General features: G+C 41.3%; 1 protein-coding gene across 1 annotated transcript; it reads left to right on the top strand.

Annotated features, from left to right (window-relative positions):
* Positions 1–1038: 1038 nt before the first annotated feature.
* LOC311025877 (neuronal acetylcholine receptor subunit alpha-10-like) lies at positions 1039–11330 on the top strand (the record flags this gene model as incomplete). The annotated part of the gene is made up of 6 exons (XM_084029018.1): positions 1039–1160; positions 8095–8240; positions 8320–8474; positions 9093–9339; positions 9428–9713; positions 10573–11330. Exons 1-6 carry the CDS (start codon positions 1103–1105, stop codon positions 11328–11330), a joined length of 1650 nt encoding a protein of 549 aa, XP_083885144.1. The 5' UTR covers positions 1039–1102.
* Positions 11331–15474: the final 4144 nt, after the last annotated feature.

Here is a 15474-nt window from a genome sequence, read left to right as displayed (position 1 = left end):
TGTGAACCAATTAGCTGGAAAGCTCCAACGCTGTATAAAGGGGGGGGGGGGGGGGGGGACGGTAAGTAGTTGTCACCTGATGTGTTCAAGGTACGAGCAGCTTTTGTTTCCTGTTACAAAGGAATCAGACAAGTGATCGTCCCTGCCCTTTAATTATTAAATCAACTGTTTTTTGTCGGGAACTCAAATTAAGTAAAAGCACGTAAATTTCAGTTTACAAGACGTTTCCCTCCAAACTGTTTTTAGTTTTGTCAGTGTTAATAAAATTATTATGAAGACGACATGAAGCTACTACTGTAATGTCTGTTGGGGGTTTGGGGATTCCTAGAGACCAGAGTACCTGAGAAGGTAGAGACCAGAGTACTTGTAGAGACCAGAGTACTTGTAGAGACCAGAGTACCTATTGAGACCAAAGTACCTGTTGAGACCAGAGTACCTGAGCAGGTAGAGACCAGAGTACCTGTTGAGACCAGAGTACCTGAGCAGGTAGAGACCAGAGTACCTGTTGAGACCAGAGTACCTGAGCAGGTAGAGACCAGAGTACCTGTTGAGACCAGAGTACCTGAGCAGGTAGAGACCAGAGTACCTGTTGAGACCAGAGTACCTGAGCAGGTAGAGACCAGAGTACCTGTTGAGACCAGAGTACCTGAGCAGGTAGAGACCAGAGTACCTGTAGAAACCAGAGTACCTGAGCAGTCCACAGCTTTAAGGTAACACCACTTCTTGGTTGGGTCCATATATTGTGGTTCTGGTTAAAACCGTATGTTTGTGGTAAAACAAGAACACAGCGTTCTTGATTTGTGTGGTCATTCTGTTGTTTGTGTATATGAATTGCATCACTTTGTTTGTTAAAAATACAAACGTGTATGAGGAGAGTCTGGCGTCTGTTCTCTCTCCCCACATGGTTTATAGCCTCCAGCCTGTGTGGCACTAACGACCCCTCATACATCAGCGACCACTACAGCAACACTCTCTCTCTCTCTCTGCGTCTCAGTGAGTCTCATCCTCTCGGCTCGCTGGTGGGACGCTGCCTGATCTGTCATCACAGCACTGTGATCACATCGTCAATTCCCCGGATCAATAACTGTTATCAGAAGCCGTTATGAAGCTTCTCTGCGGCGGATCAACCGTATATCTGCGGCTTCTCCTCTGTCTTCCAGGTGAGAACGTTTTCAGCTTAGTTTCTGCTGCTTTTAATGTGAAAAACCACCCTTGAGGAGTTTATACCCTAACTCGTTGTTTAGGAATTTATTGATACACTGGATTAATGTGAAAGGATTAGATTTTAGAAAACAAGTTTGTTCATACAGATGATAAAAAGGTGATGAATGCCATCAATGTGTGTGAACTGTTGGAAACATTTACTGATATATCATATGATGGTAATAATACAGTAAAATAATAGTAATTAAAATTAAAATTATTATAATAATGACGACATTGCGGTTTGAAAAGTGATGTAGAAATAGTTTAAAGAGTAACAACCTGTTAATTTGTAAGAATGTCATTGAAAAGTTCAATAATTCCAATAATGTATGAAAGATGGGTTTTTTTTAAAGCTAAAGCTGCACTGAATAACTTAAATGTGTACGATGAAAGTGGGGGTCGTGGGAATATTTGGAAAGGTTTTAAATGGCCTTGAAAAGGTTTTAAATGTCCTTGAAAAGGTTGAATGACACCAAAAGTCTACAAGAGAAGTGTAATGATTTTAAAATGTGAATCTGCACTGAATCTCTGCTGTAATCTGCATGAAGGTGAAGTTTGACCATCCGTCCGTCAAGTCACTGAACTGAACACGTTGATGTGGGAGGAGTTAGAAGAGGAAGAACAATAACTGGCACGTTCACACAATAATAAAACAGTAATGTTCAGCTGCAGCTAACAGTCATCTTCTATCTGAGGGGTACTCTGATTAACTGTTTGGTTTACAGCCTAAATGCAGCGTGATGCATTCAATTGTGTCATTTAGTCCGACCGCCCACGAGCCAAAGAAGCTCAGTCTTGTTTCTTTAAAGGCGATTGAAAGTGATTCCCCATCAGCTGCTATCTGTCATCATCTCTGCTCAGACGGTAGATCAGTGCTGACACGTTTATCTGCAGCCTGGACACCTTCATTCTTCTGCTGCTTTTACTGAACGCTGAAGTGATTCGGGAATCGTGTCTCCGAGTGATAAGGACAGGAAGAGGTCAAGAGTTCAAACCCTCTTTGATTGTCGTGGAACCAGATATTTAAATTCAGGCTCCAGCTGAAACCTGGAATAAAGGCTCAACTACTGCTGTGTTACTTAGGTGACTGCAAAAAGCAATCACTTTCATATCCCGGGAAACTCAGAATTATAAGTTGGTGAGGAGATTCTTCTAACGTCAAATCAGTCTGTTCATCTCTTTAAAATGTCAGCCAACTGCTGTTACATGAGTCAACGCTGAACCATCAACGGAGGCTGACACGGGTCTGAATGTGAACGGGATGATGATCAGTGCTTTATCACACTCACACACACACACACACACAGCTCCGGTCATATTGACTTAACATGCCATCATCTGGATTTTTTGCACTTAGCCCTGATGCACACGATTCTGGCCATCTGTGCACTTAGAATGTATGGACTGGCTCGTTACCATGACGACGGTGACAATGGTGGTGAGCGAGGTGATGAAGATGATCGTGGTGAAGATCATGATAATAAACTGCATTATGTGTGTGTGTGTGTGTGTGTGTGTGTGTGAAAGAGAGTGTGTGTGTGTGAGTGTGTGTGTGTGTGTGTGTGTGTGAAAGAGATTGTGTGTGTGTGTGTGTGTGTGTGTGTGTGTGTGTGTGTGTGTGTGTGTGTGTGTGTGTGTGTGTGCGCGTGTGTGTGTGTGTGAAAGAGAGTGTGTGTGTGTGTGTGTGTGCCAGCTGGCAGAGCTGTTAGCACTCACACTTTGACTCCTCCTACAAACTGCTGACTCAGCTCGCCGGACCGTGAAGACATTTGACCAGCGAGCAGAGCCGATCAGAGGCTGCAGGTTAATGTACACGGAGACTTCAGGCCTGAAGGGATCCCAGCTGATAGGAGATCAGCAAAGTCATCGTTTTTGATCGATCAGCTGATCAGAGCATCTGTCAACGGTATCTCAGTGATCTAACGGTCCTTCCTGTACTGTTTTCTCCTCCTCAGCCTGCTGCTGTTGTAGTGCCGCTCTGCAGCAACACCACAGTGTGTGGACCGGATCCAGTCCAGCACCAATGAATATCCTGTCGAGGGTTTTATCTCACTGTTAGCCAAAGAGCAGCACACACAACATTCAGCCAGCTTCTCATTTCATCATCTCAGCCTCATTGCTCCTTTCTGCTTCAAAGTCATGACTGAGGGGGTTCCAGAGTTCTTCTAGGTGGTTCTAGGTTATGTTTGGGAGGTTAAAGTCATCACTGAGGGGGTTCCAGAGTTCTTCTAGGTGGTTCTAGGTTATGTTTGGGAGGTTAAAGTCATCACTGAGGGGGTTCCAGAGTTCTTCTAGGTGGTTCTAGGTTAGGTTTGGGAGGTTAAAGTCATCACTGAGGGGGTTCCAGAGTTCTTCTAGGTGGTTCTAGGTTATGTTTGGGAGGTTCAAGTGATCACTGAGGGGGTTCCAGAGGTCTTCCAGGTGGTTCTAGGTTGTGTTTGGGAGGTTAAAGTCATCGTTGGGGGGGTTCCAGAGGTCTTCTAGGTGGTTCTAGGTTATGTTTGGGAGGTTCAAGTCATCGTTGAGGGGGTTCTTTTGGACCATTAGATGGTTCTAGTTGGTGTTTGGGAGGTTCAAGTAATCACTGACCAGATTCTAAGGGTCCTTTCTGTGATCCTTATCACCTTGTCATCCTCCTGATGTTCTAGGGGTTGTTCAGAAATTTCTAGGGATCTTCTAGGTGGTTCTAGTGTGTGCTTAGGAGGTTCAAGTTTTTATTTAGGAGGCTGTGGCAGTGTGTTAGGTTGTCCCTACTACTACTCAAGGTTCTGGGGCTCATTGTAGCCTTTGATGAGGTTTGTTTTGATTGAGAAGTTTCCTTTAGGTTGGATCTATTGAGGTGGTTCTAGGAGTCCGGTAGTTAGCTCTCACACGCCTTCAAGAGATATAGGGGTTCGTAAGTATATCAAACACCCTATAGAATATTTTTGAGAAATTTCTATGACAGCACCCTTCACCACGAGGGCCCTTTAGGAGGTTCTAGTTGTCCCTGAGGAGGTTTAAGTTGTTGACCACAGTGGAAGTTCTAGTGCTCTTTTAAGTGGTTCTTTAGTATGTTTAACACCTGTGGAAGATTTAGGAGCAGCAGCGTTCTCCACCATCAAACACCAAATAAGCGAACACCTTTTGTTAGACCATGTCATCTCTCCAGTAGAAATCCACATGTAGTATCACAGAGAAAGCAATGACAAGGAAGACCGAAGCTGTGGAACACTTGGGCTTTCCTTCTTATTTGTCACCAGTTTGGATATAAAACATCAGATTTAATGGACATCAGGCCTGTAGTTGTTAGGATATCTTGCCTGGGATGAAGGTGTTGGACAGAGAGGCAGGAAGACTGTTGTCATTGAGCCTGTCATTGAGTAAATACACAGCTGTAACATCATGAACATATTGTGTTATCACTCATAACATGTCTGGAGCCTGAAGGGAGCTAGTTTGAGCTGCAGGAATATTGTTCTTATTAGTCTAATATTCTCCAACAAATCTCATGTTCAGACTCAAACCAGCAGTGAACCAGTATCAGGATCCAACTGATCCTTCATGGTCCAACGTATCCCAGGATTCATTGTGACGACTGGTGGTAGTCATCATGGCGTCTATGAGCTGATCAGAATAAACTCTCTCAGTCTGAAATCTATGGTCTCCTCTATCAGGATATAGCCAGCACCAAATAGTCCCCAGCAAATGATCTATATCCTCCTGTTTGGTGAAAATTGTGAATGACTATATATGCGTGTTTTTAAAGATTCTTCAGGAGGAACCAATAAGATTGGAGCTGAGACACAGACAGGAAGTCAGACAGTATTATTGATGGACTAAAATGTTGGATTTGTTGACATTAAGAAACATCTAGAATAGTGACTGAGTGATCTTATAAAGACATGACTGGTGAATGAATCCATCATTCATCATGTGCGTCTGTATAATTAAGCCTTAAACAGAAACAGAGCTGAGGAGAATCTCATAATGATGTTTTTCATGTCCGTCTGACAGATTCAGAGCTTCACTTCCACATTTCCATTTTTGTACAAAGGACGTTAACACTCTCCCCTCTCTCGTTCGGTCATATATTATTATCTTATTCTCTGAAGGTCATTGGTCTTGTATGCTTCCTTTTTTGTGCAAGGCATGTTGCTGAACCTCCGTGTGAGTCTTTCATTTTATCTTTAATGTGTCCTCTTGCAGTTATGAATCTCTCGCTCCTTGTTGTCGTTGAGCATTGAGAAAGCTTGGATCACCGTCGTGTTTTTCTCACAAACCAACACGGAGAAACACTCTTTATATGATAATTCCACTAATTCTGTGGTTCCCAAACTCCAATCAAAATGAATCTGCCGGCTCATTTATGGCTCATGTGAAATATTTAAGCATTAAGAAAGAAAAGAAAATTACAATATTATTATTATGTGTTTTTTATGAGTTTCGGTCTTCTCTGGTGACGTATCTCCAGGGAAACAGGAGGCTATTATGTGTCATATTTTGTTTTCCTGGAAGAATATTGCATGTTGAAATAAAAAATACAAAGAAATGTATTTTTTGAAAAATTTGTCTGCATATATTGATAAGTAGTAAATAGTAGATTTAAAAGAGTCTTAACTTTAAGGCTGACTATCTCTAGAAACTCACTAGCCTAGTGACGTAAAGGTGACAAACAACTCGTAATACACACTGTTGTCTAGTCCTTGAATATAAGAGTACTGCACTTTTTGAAAAGTAATTTCCATGAAACAACTATTGTCTTATATTCAGGCATGGCGAACAAGAGCATTTATCAACTAAGGGTTTTATTTTTATTTATATGGACTGTAGGTCTGAAATAAAGTCCATTAACTAAAGATCCTCAGACTAAACAATACAGTGAAATAAACAGCAGTTGTGGGTTAAAAAACAAAGAAAATATTTCACTGTGACCGTCCAGGAAGTTTCTTTGGCAGCTGCAATTCCAAAGCCGTATAAAGACGACTGACTGCAGCCAATAGTGAAGTCTTTTTGGCGTTAACAGATTTTTATAAACAATTTACACGTCTGAAGTGTCGGCTGCTCACTATTTACTTATATGGTTACAGGACTAAAGATCAGTTTGATGGTCATAACGAGTAACTGTGCTCTTCAGATCTCATGTTTTCATTCTTCATCCAAAGGTTTTTGTCCATCTGTTTCCAGCGTTCCTCTGATCTAATCACACGTTTAATGGATGCTGGATTTATGCTCCTGCGTTTCCCGTGTTTGAGTTTTGACGGTGAACGTTGACGGTTTGTGAAGCTTTTACTTTAAAGATGTGAAAAGTCACCGTCCATCCTCATGTCCTGTGGCTGTATTGGTGGATTTACTGTGATTTATTCAGTGCTGGCTCTAGTTTAGACTCTGTCCTGAGACACATCAGAAAGATATGAAGTTGTTCCTCCGGGTATCTTAGATATCCACAATAAATCTCATGGACGACCGTCTTTTAAGGCCGGTGTGCTTTTAACAAAGTAGTTCATACAAATGGTCGTCCTCACTGTCACATGTCTAAAGACAAGAATGTGTTTACGGCTGTTTTGATTGGTCACCGAAAGACGGGTGAAAAGGGATGAGATGTGATGAATTGTACAAATGGTGATAATGGTGAAGACGTTCATAGTGTTGCACAGAGCATGTGTGCAGAATTGTTTTCTAAGGTACGAATTGTCAGTGTGGGGGGGAGGGGATCAACGTTGATAGAGATACATGACAGAAAAATTGCATTGTTTCAGTCCATCACCATCATAATTAGTTGTCACAGGATTTAAAGTCATTAACTGTCTGCTGCTGTTCAGCAAAGGTTTGATTAATGTGTGAAACCTCAGGTGATTAGCAGGTTAATTGAGCTGGGAAATGTGGTTTCCATGTGTGTGTGAGTGTTCAGGATGAACTGCTGGAGATATGCAGACATTTAAGGATTAAAACTGAGTCCCTTTACAGAAGAAAGCATCAGAGAAAAGGACTTTACTTGAGACCTCATAACATTCAAAATAATATGCAAAAGAATCAAGTTCATATTTGAAATGTGAAGCAGTCCCTCACAGTTTGGATGGACAAAATATTGCAATAGCACCATTTGTATAGATGTACATCAAGTAGTTAAAAAACAATCTGAGGAAATAGTAGTGAACAAGAGAAAAATACCATTTTAATCTAGTACATTACCATAAAATGCTGTAAATGATTTATTTTAATTTTATTGTAAATTGAAATACTGATAGCATCAAACATCCTTTCAAGTGTTGCTTACAGACTCAATATGAAAATGCTGAACAGATCGAACAATACGAGGGATTTATTGGAGGGACAGGAAAGAGGAATGGCACCGTCTGACCAACCGGAAATCGAATCGCAGACTTGCTCCTCTGGGCTTTTGCACCTATGTGATATGTAACCTGAACACTCAGGTCACCTGATTTCACATATTCTAAGGGGCCGATCACACCAAGACGAATCGTTAGAAACATGTTGGGTTTTGCTCCTCTCTTGCACCATCCATCGCGTTTTTCTTGTGGATAATAGTAAATGCAGATGAAAGGTTGATATTAGTGTTTTTTATTTACGATAAACTCTATATTTGTGTGTCGTTAACCCACAACCTCCACTGTTTGTGGTCTTTTTTCCATCCTGCCGTTTGGACGAGGGATCGCCCACTCCACAGCCTGATCAGCTGTTTGCCAAGGAGTTTTAGAAGCAACCGTGCCTGTTGCAACGTGTATCGGTGTGTCACAATGACATTCAAATCACAAGGGTTATCCTCTGGGGAGCAGGAATGTACTTCTTAATAAGTACTTGTTGTGGTCTTTATATCCTGCTGCTTGGTTTAAAAAATAAAGGGTTCACTTTCATAACTAGATGTCTGTCTTTCCTTTCATTCTCCAGTTTGCTTGGCCGCTCATGGTCGCTTTGCTCAGAAGCTGCTGACTGACTTGTTCTCCAACTATACCAACGCTTTGCGGCCGGTGGAGGACACTGACCACATCATCAACGTCACACTGCAGATAACTCTCTCCCAGATCATCGACATGGTAATCTCATCCCGACTGCCGATCCAAAGGTTCATGCTGTGTGTATTAATGCCCGTGCTGATGTGTGTCCTCTCACCAGGATGAGCGAAATCAGATCCTGACTACCTACTTGTGGGTCCGCCAGGTATGGATGGATGCCTACCTCACCTGGAAGAAGGAGGACTACGATGGCCTGGACACCATCCGTATACCCAGCAGCTACGTATGGAGACCTGACATTGTCCTGTATAACAGGTAGGCGTTGCCTTCTGCCGGCTGATCTGCCCGGCTGCAGGACATTGCAAGGTTCAATTTATTGTCATTGTACAACAGGGTTGCACAACGACGTTTCATTTTAATTTTTTAAAATTTGTTCCTTTCATAAAAAAATGCACATTACAATTTAAATTTGACACACAAGTCCACAACACAACAATGAATGCTTTCCATGATTTGAAAGGAGCAGAAACAAGAATATAATTCTTCACTTTTGTCTGCCCGTTACTTGAACACAAACACGTTCAGTTTGGAGTTCAATATTTAACACATTTATTTTATACAGTAATGGGTGGAGGATGAAGTTAGGAGGAGAGAAGCTGCTCTGTAGTCTGTTGGTAGATCAGCTGATACTTATATATGTATAACTTGCCACATGGCAGCAGGGTGAACAGGTTGTGCCTGGGTGGGTTTTGTTTTTTAATGTCTTCAGGCTCTGTGGAGGCACCTCTTGTCCCTAATATCACTGATGTCAGTAGATAGTAATGATGTTCTGGGCGACAATCCAAACCTCCTCAATCCCATCTTCCTAACTCCGATCCCCTGTTCCTTCTCTCTGCCTTTGCATGACTTCCTTCCCCACTTTCTCTGCCACAGTGCAGATGATGAGTTCTCCAGCTCCATGGAGACCAACGTGGTTCTCCGTAACGATGGCCAGGTCATGTGGGACCAGCCAGCCATCACCAAAAGCTCCTGCTCTGTGGATGTAGCCTTTTTCCCCTTTGACTTGCAGCAGTGTCACCTAACCTTTGGATCCTGGACTCACAATGGCAACCAGATGGACTTGTTCAATGCATTGGACACTGCTGACCTGGCTGACTTTGTCCCCAATGTGGAGTGGGAGGTGAGTGGTAATCTTGTTCATGTACTCAGAACGAGACATCATTTCTAAATTGAATTCCTTCACAAAGTAAAATCATTTTTCTCTCCAGGTTCTGGGTATGCCAGCTAAGAAGAATGTCATCCTGTATGGTTGCTGTTCAGATCCGTACCCAGACATCACCTTCAGCCTCCACCTGAAGAGACGTGCCTCCTTCTACATCTTCAACCTCCTCATCCCCTGCATGATGATCTCCTTCCTGGCTCCCCTGGGCTTCTACCTGCCTGCTGACTCTGGTGAAAAGGTTTCCCTGGGTGTTACGGTGCTCCTGGCCCTCACCGTGTTTCAGTTGTTGGTGGCTGAGAGCATGCCGCCCTCTGAGAGCGTCCCACTGATAGGTGAGAAGGTGTTTTTCAAAGACACTGATTTCAAGCCTGAGAGGCAAAGCCAGTATGCAGAAAGAATAGTTTGCAGTGCATGTGATCACGTCGCAGGGACGATGTGTTTGTGACAGCACCCTGCATCCTGTTAAATCAGTAGATGTGCTTCTGTTAACTCAGTTAACTCATGTTAATATTGAAACCAAAGCCAATGTTATTCTGAAATTTTAAAAAACTCAAGCCCAATGGATGGACATTCAAAACGGTCCCCTATTTTTTACATTTGTGAATCCTTGGATCTTCTTCCTCCCCCCTTCAGTATAAACCCTCAGTTATAATTTCAGCAAGGTGGGTCGCAGGGACGAGAGTTGAGTCAGTAAACATTAGGGTATTTTATACTCTGTCCGGGGTTTCTTCTTGCAGCAAACCAACACTCTCAAACGCTCTGGGTGGTTAGAAAATGTTGCATGAACAGGCGAAAACCTACCTTTCAGCGGTTATTTAAAATACAACAAGAGGAAGTTCAGAAATCAATGATCTCTCAGAAGTTTAAACTTCAAGCCTCAGTGTTTCCAGCTGTTATTTGTTTATTAAATCCTCACAGAACTTTCTGTACTGCCACATATGCTATTTCCATCTCACAAAAGAGGTCTATTTGTTGAGGTTGCATTCGGCATCTGTGCTGGTTAATATTCTTACATAGCTTAACAAGATGTTGTACTCCGTTGTAATGTACGTCATCATTGCTTCACAATTCTAAAAGGGTCAATAAGCAAACAGATTGTATTGGTCAGAGAAACAACGCTAACATTTATCTTTGAAAATGAACTGTACATGGGATTTTCACTGAATGATCTTCAATATAATTTTTCAACAGGAAAGTACTACATTGCTACGATGACGATGGTCACCGCATCAACAGCGCTCACCATCTTCATCATGAACATCCACCACTGCGGTCCTGAGGCGCGTCCCGTTCCACAATGGGCCGAGCGCTTCATCCTTAACTACCTTGCCCGCATCTGTTTTGTCTACGAGGTCGGTGAAAACTGCCTAAGTGGGACTTCATCCAGGAAACAACCTCTTTCACAGGAGGAATCTGAAGTCCCATCAGCCAACGGCAACAACACCAAAGGAACAAACTGGGACGTGAACGGGCAGGTGTGGAGAGGGAGGGTGGAGGACGATGGGGCTAGGAGTGGGGAGTCTCTGAAGCCGGGGCAGGATTTGGCCAACCAGACTGAGTGGAAAGAGGATTTGTTTGTGACAATTGACCACTCGGAGGAGGAAGGAGCTGCTGGAGGACATGAAGGGGAGTCAAACAGTGCCGGAGGAGGAGGAGGAGGAGGAGGAGGAGAGCACGTCAAGGAAAAGAAAGGCGTAGGAGGTGATGGGGGAGGCAGAGCCGGGGAGAACAGGAGGGAGATCGTGGTGAAAACCCTGTGTGTGTGCCAGCATCAAGGACTACGCAAGAATGTTGAGTACATTGCCAACTCATACCAGGACCAGCGAGCCGCGCAGCTGCGTATTGGGGAGTGGAGGAAGGTCGCCAAGGTCATGGATCGCTTTTTCATGTGGCTCTTCTTCATTATGGTCTTCTTCATGAGCATCCTCATTCTGGGAAAAGCCATCTGATGGAGCTCCATTGAAGAGTTATATGAAAGGGTAGCGAGTCGATACACCACTAAAACAATTTGTATAACGTTCCATTAAGTCTAAAATCAGTCGTTTTGACAAGTGAACATTGATGGCTTGGTTCAACAGCACACCAACCTGCCATAAATGTATCTCTATCTGGTCAATAATGATTTACACCAGAAAGACAACAACACAAAATGAATTTGCACAGAGAGAGCCACAGATTGGTGGATACATCAAAGATTATGAGGGTAAAATAATCTCCTAACCCTCAGAAATAACGCCTCAAATCATTTACCCAAAATGAATCAGGAACCTCAACAATAAGGCTTATTCGCATATAGTCTCAATTGAAAGGTAAAGCTTAGTAAAATTAATCCATTGGAAGTAAACTAAACTATATGACTATTCAACAGAAATGGAGAAACAAAAAAGGAACGAATGAGATTTGTATCTTTGCAAGTATAAAATCTAAATTCCAGAGCCAATATCACTATCAAAAACAAGCACCTGTAAACAACGATGCACCCACATGTCATCTTCTATTCCTTCATTATTACTGAATACAAATGTAGTTATACATTTGATCGAAAATACACTTAAATTAAAAAATAGAATACATCATTCATCATACTTTATGTACAATAAATGATCAGGTGGTCTCAGTGTTTTGGCTCTGAACAAATCTCCCAAAATCATTGAAATAGTAATACACACAAAGAATCCATCCATCCATCGGAGAACAAGGAGAGAACCCACGCTTACACGGGGAGAACAAACTCCACACAGAAGGAACCCGAACCGGGAATCGAGGGAGGCGAGACACAAAGAAGAGACACAAAGAAGAGCTCCATGCTATACAGGCAGATAAATGGACAACGCAAAGGCCCACAGAGCTCCATGAGATATCATGACAGTTGTAGGTGTAGCGACCAATTGTCCCATTAATTAGCCGCTTGGAGGCTCAGTGAGGTCTTGTCCGACGCGCTCGTAAAGAATCATTCTTTCCCGACGTTAGTTTTAAGTGTTTATTGAACTAACAAATTATATGACAACAAAATTATAAGTCATGTAAATTAATGAAAAGCAAAGAAACGAAACGTAACGAAGCGGTCAACAAAATTATACAACCCCACTCACCCCCCATGTCTAACCAAGTGCGCCGTGAAACTGAACAGGTGAAATACTGTGAAACCACACCCAGGTGATAATCACCGTAAATGCTAGTAACAAAAGGGGCGTGTGTAAGATAAACAAATAATAATAAAGGCCATACCATTTTTGGCTCCTACAGTAGGGATGAGACAAAGACAGTAATGCAGGCGTGTCCAGTCTTATCCAAGAAGGGCCGGTGTGGGTCCAGGTTTTTGTTTTAGCCCAGCACTACCTCACCTGACCAAATCATCAAGAGGCTCGCCTGGAAAGTAGACAAGAGCAGGCGGAGCAGCAGGAGGCGGAGCCTTAAAGCTGCGCTCCAGCCGGACAGTTTCCATCGGCCTTCGAAGATTTGACAGGAAGTCATAGAAAAAGTTACATCCTGTTAGACGCAATCTGTAGGCTATCTGTATTTTGTTTTTTTTTATGTCTACCTTTTAAGGCACACTGTAGGATAATTGCTCGTTTTGATAAGGGTAAATGGATAAATAACCTCTTGTATTGCCGTTATTATGATTTATATTGACATTATCAACCACATGAGATATAATAACAGATTTAACTTTAATTGCACAACATGAGACTAACAGCCCAAGTTCTAGCGTTAAATATTGGACTCACACAAACAAGCCTAAGGCTTGATTGAAGACCATTATTCGTTAATTAGTTGAATCATGTGTCTGAGTGCTACGCTAAAACAAAAACCTGGACCCACACCGACCCTTCTTGGATAAGATTGGACACCCCCGAGTAATGTATAGTTTGTCAGTGTCTGTTACCCTCTTGTGGCTGTGTCTAAGTACTACAAGTCAGGCTTCGGCTGAAAGCTAAAAGTATAGTTTTTTGTCTCATCCAATCTGTGTGGCTTTATGGTGCGTTATAATCTCTGCAGACATGTAAATAATTTAAGTCTGCAATTTTGGGCCAAAACAATATAGTCCTTCATTCCTGAAATACTTTGACCAGAATGTAGAGTTATATCAGTGTTACGGTAAAATCTGAAGTTTGACTGCTTTGTTTACCTTCTTCAACCCAAACAGATTTATTTAAAGACCACAGCTTCACATAAATATACTGAAAACTTTTCTGATGAAATCTCAAATGAGGTACGAAGGAAAAGGAGTTTTATGCAGTATAATCCCATTAGTTAGGAATTATCTCAAACTAAACGTCAATAACTTCAAGCGAGTTTCAGCATTTTTCACTCTTTTGGAGAAAAAACATGATTTTAAAGATGATCATTAAATGTATTAAGATATAAATACAACATTGTATGAACAGACTTCCATCTGTTTGTGACGATCAAAACAAAAAACATTTGTTTACATGATGACTGACAACTGTATGTCTTACAACTGAACACACACACACACACACACACAACTCTCACTATCAACGTTTTAAAAACATATGTTTGGAACACTTTTTATACAAATATGAGTATGCAGAATCGTTTTTGAATCATCAACCACGTTAAAATTAGTGATATCTGTGACTTAACAATACATTTTTTCTATTTATGTATTTATATTAAGTACAGTATATAAGTTCTCATAAATTCTCATCTCAAGTCTTCAAAGTGGTGAGCCACAGACTTCAGATTTAATTGTCAGAATTGTCCTTTTGAATTGAGGTTGTTTTCGTGGTTTAATGATGATTCAGAGAGAATCCTACAGCTTATCACTCACATTATAATGTTTTGACACCACACAAGTTTACCACAGAGTAGCTCACTGCAACTTTTATGTGTAATAATAATAATGTGACTGTTATGTTGTTGAGTGAGTGATAATCATGGTGGCAGCCTGATGATTTCACAGAGCTACTAGGTATTTAGTTATTCACTGCAAGAAATTACTTTTTTCATTCAATTTTGGGATATTAAGCGCAACTAGATCTTCTTGCTGCAAGCAGTTTATATGCTTTCACAAGACTTTATTCATTGTATCAAATGTCTGTTGAAAACAAGTAAACAATTAAAAAATATCTTAAAAACAGCATTTATTTTTAAACATCAGTACACATGTTGATGATTCAATAACCACAATTAAAGGATACTGTGACTTAAAATGTTTGACTGAAGTTAAATTGACTGAAACTCTTCATAAAAAGCAACCAGTTCTTAACTTTTTATTTTTGCAGTGTTTGTAATTTTCAAAATGTAAAAACAAGAAAAGCCAAATTTTCCACTGTAACTTGTATTATATATCCCGTTTGTGTGGTGTTGAACATTTATCACAAGACATATTTATACATGATATACAGTATGTTAATTCCATCAAATACATAAAACATTTCTTATTGAAACAACTTTGTTTACTGTGGAGACTTATTTTCATGTTTTTGTCTTTGTATTTTTCATGCAGTCTAAACTATCAACTGGCCTAAAGAGGATGGTGTGTTGGCCTCGTAGTTAGCGTGGTCACCTCACAGCCAGAGGGTCAGAGGTCAGGGTCATTCACATATCCATAGCATTTGTGTTGGTCGACTGTCTTCTACTTGTGCTAATGTGACACTGTGTTTAAACATTCTTCATTATCCTGCAACTTTCTTTTTGTAGTCACATTTCAGTAACACTGGCCCCTTGGAAAGAAGCACCTCAGTTTGGCTCCTGTGGTTTAAACAGGCCAGAGTCACCAGTGCTGTCTCTGCAAAATATAGCCAGTCTGGCATGCTGTTATAGTGTAAAGGGTTGAGGACTGTTATAAACCTATGCAGACATAGTACGGTAAGAAGGTTGAGATTATTTTGTTAGTATGCTGTTTCCGTTGCTTTTCCTGCTGTTTGAACTCTACATTGCAGTACCAAAAAGTGAGCAGCAGATGGAGCTAAATCACTTTAAAATGAATCTGCACTAGACCTCTAGAATCACATTGACTACAAAGATACTTGCAATACGCCTCATTCAGTCCTTAATGTATTCTGTATGTTATTTTATATTTGTTCTGTCTATGACACACATTAATGTGAAATGTAATCAAGGAAA

Source organism: Eutrigla gurnardus (assembly GCF_963514095.1).
Source record: "Eutrigla gurnardus genome assembly, chromosome: 15".
NCBI lineage: Eukaryota > Metazoa > Chordata > Actinopteri > Perciformes > Triglidae > Eutrigla > Eutrigla gurnardus.
Note: the sequence above shows the minus strand (reverse complement) of the source record. Positions and strands in the feature narration are given on the sequence as shown.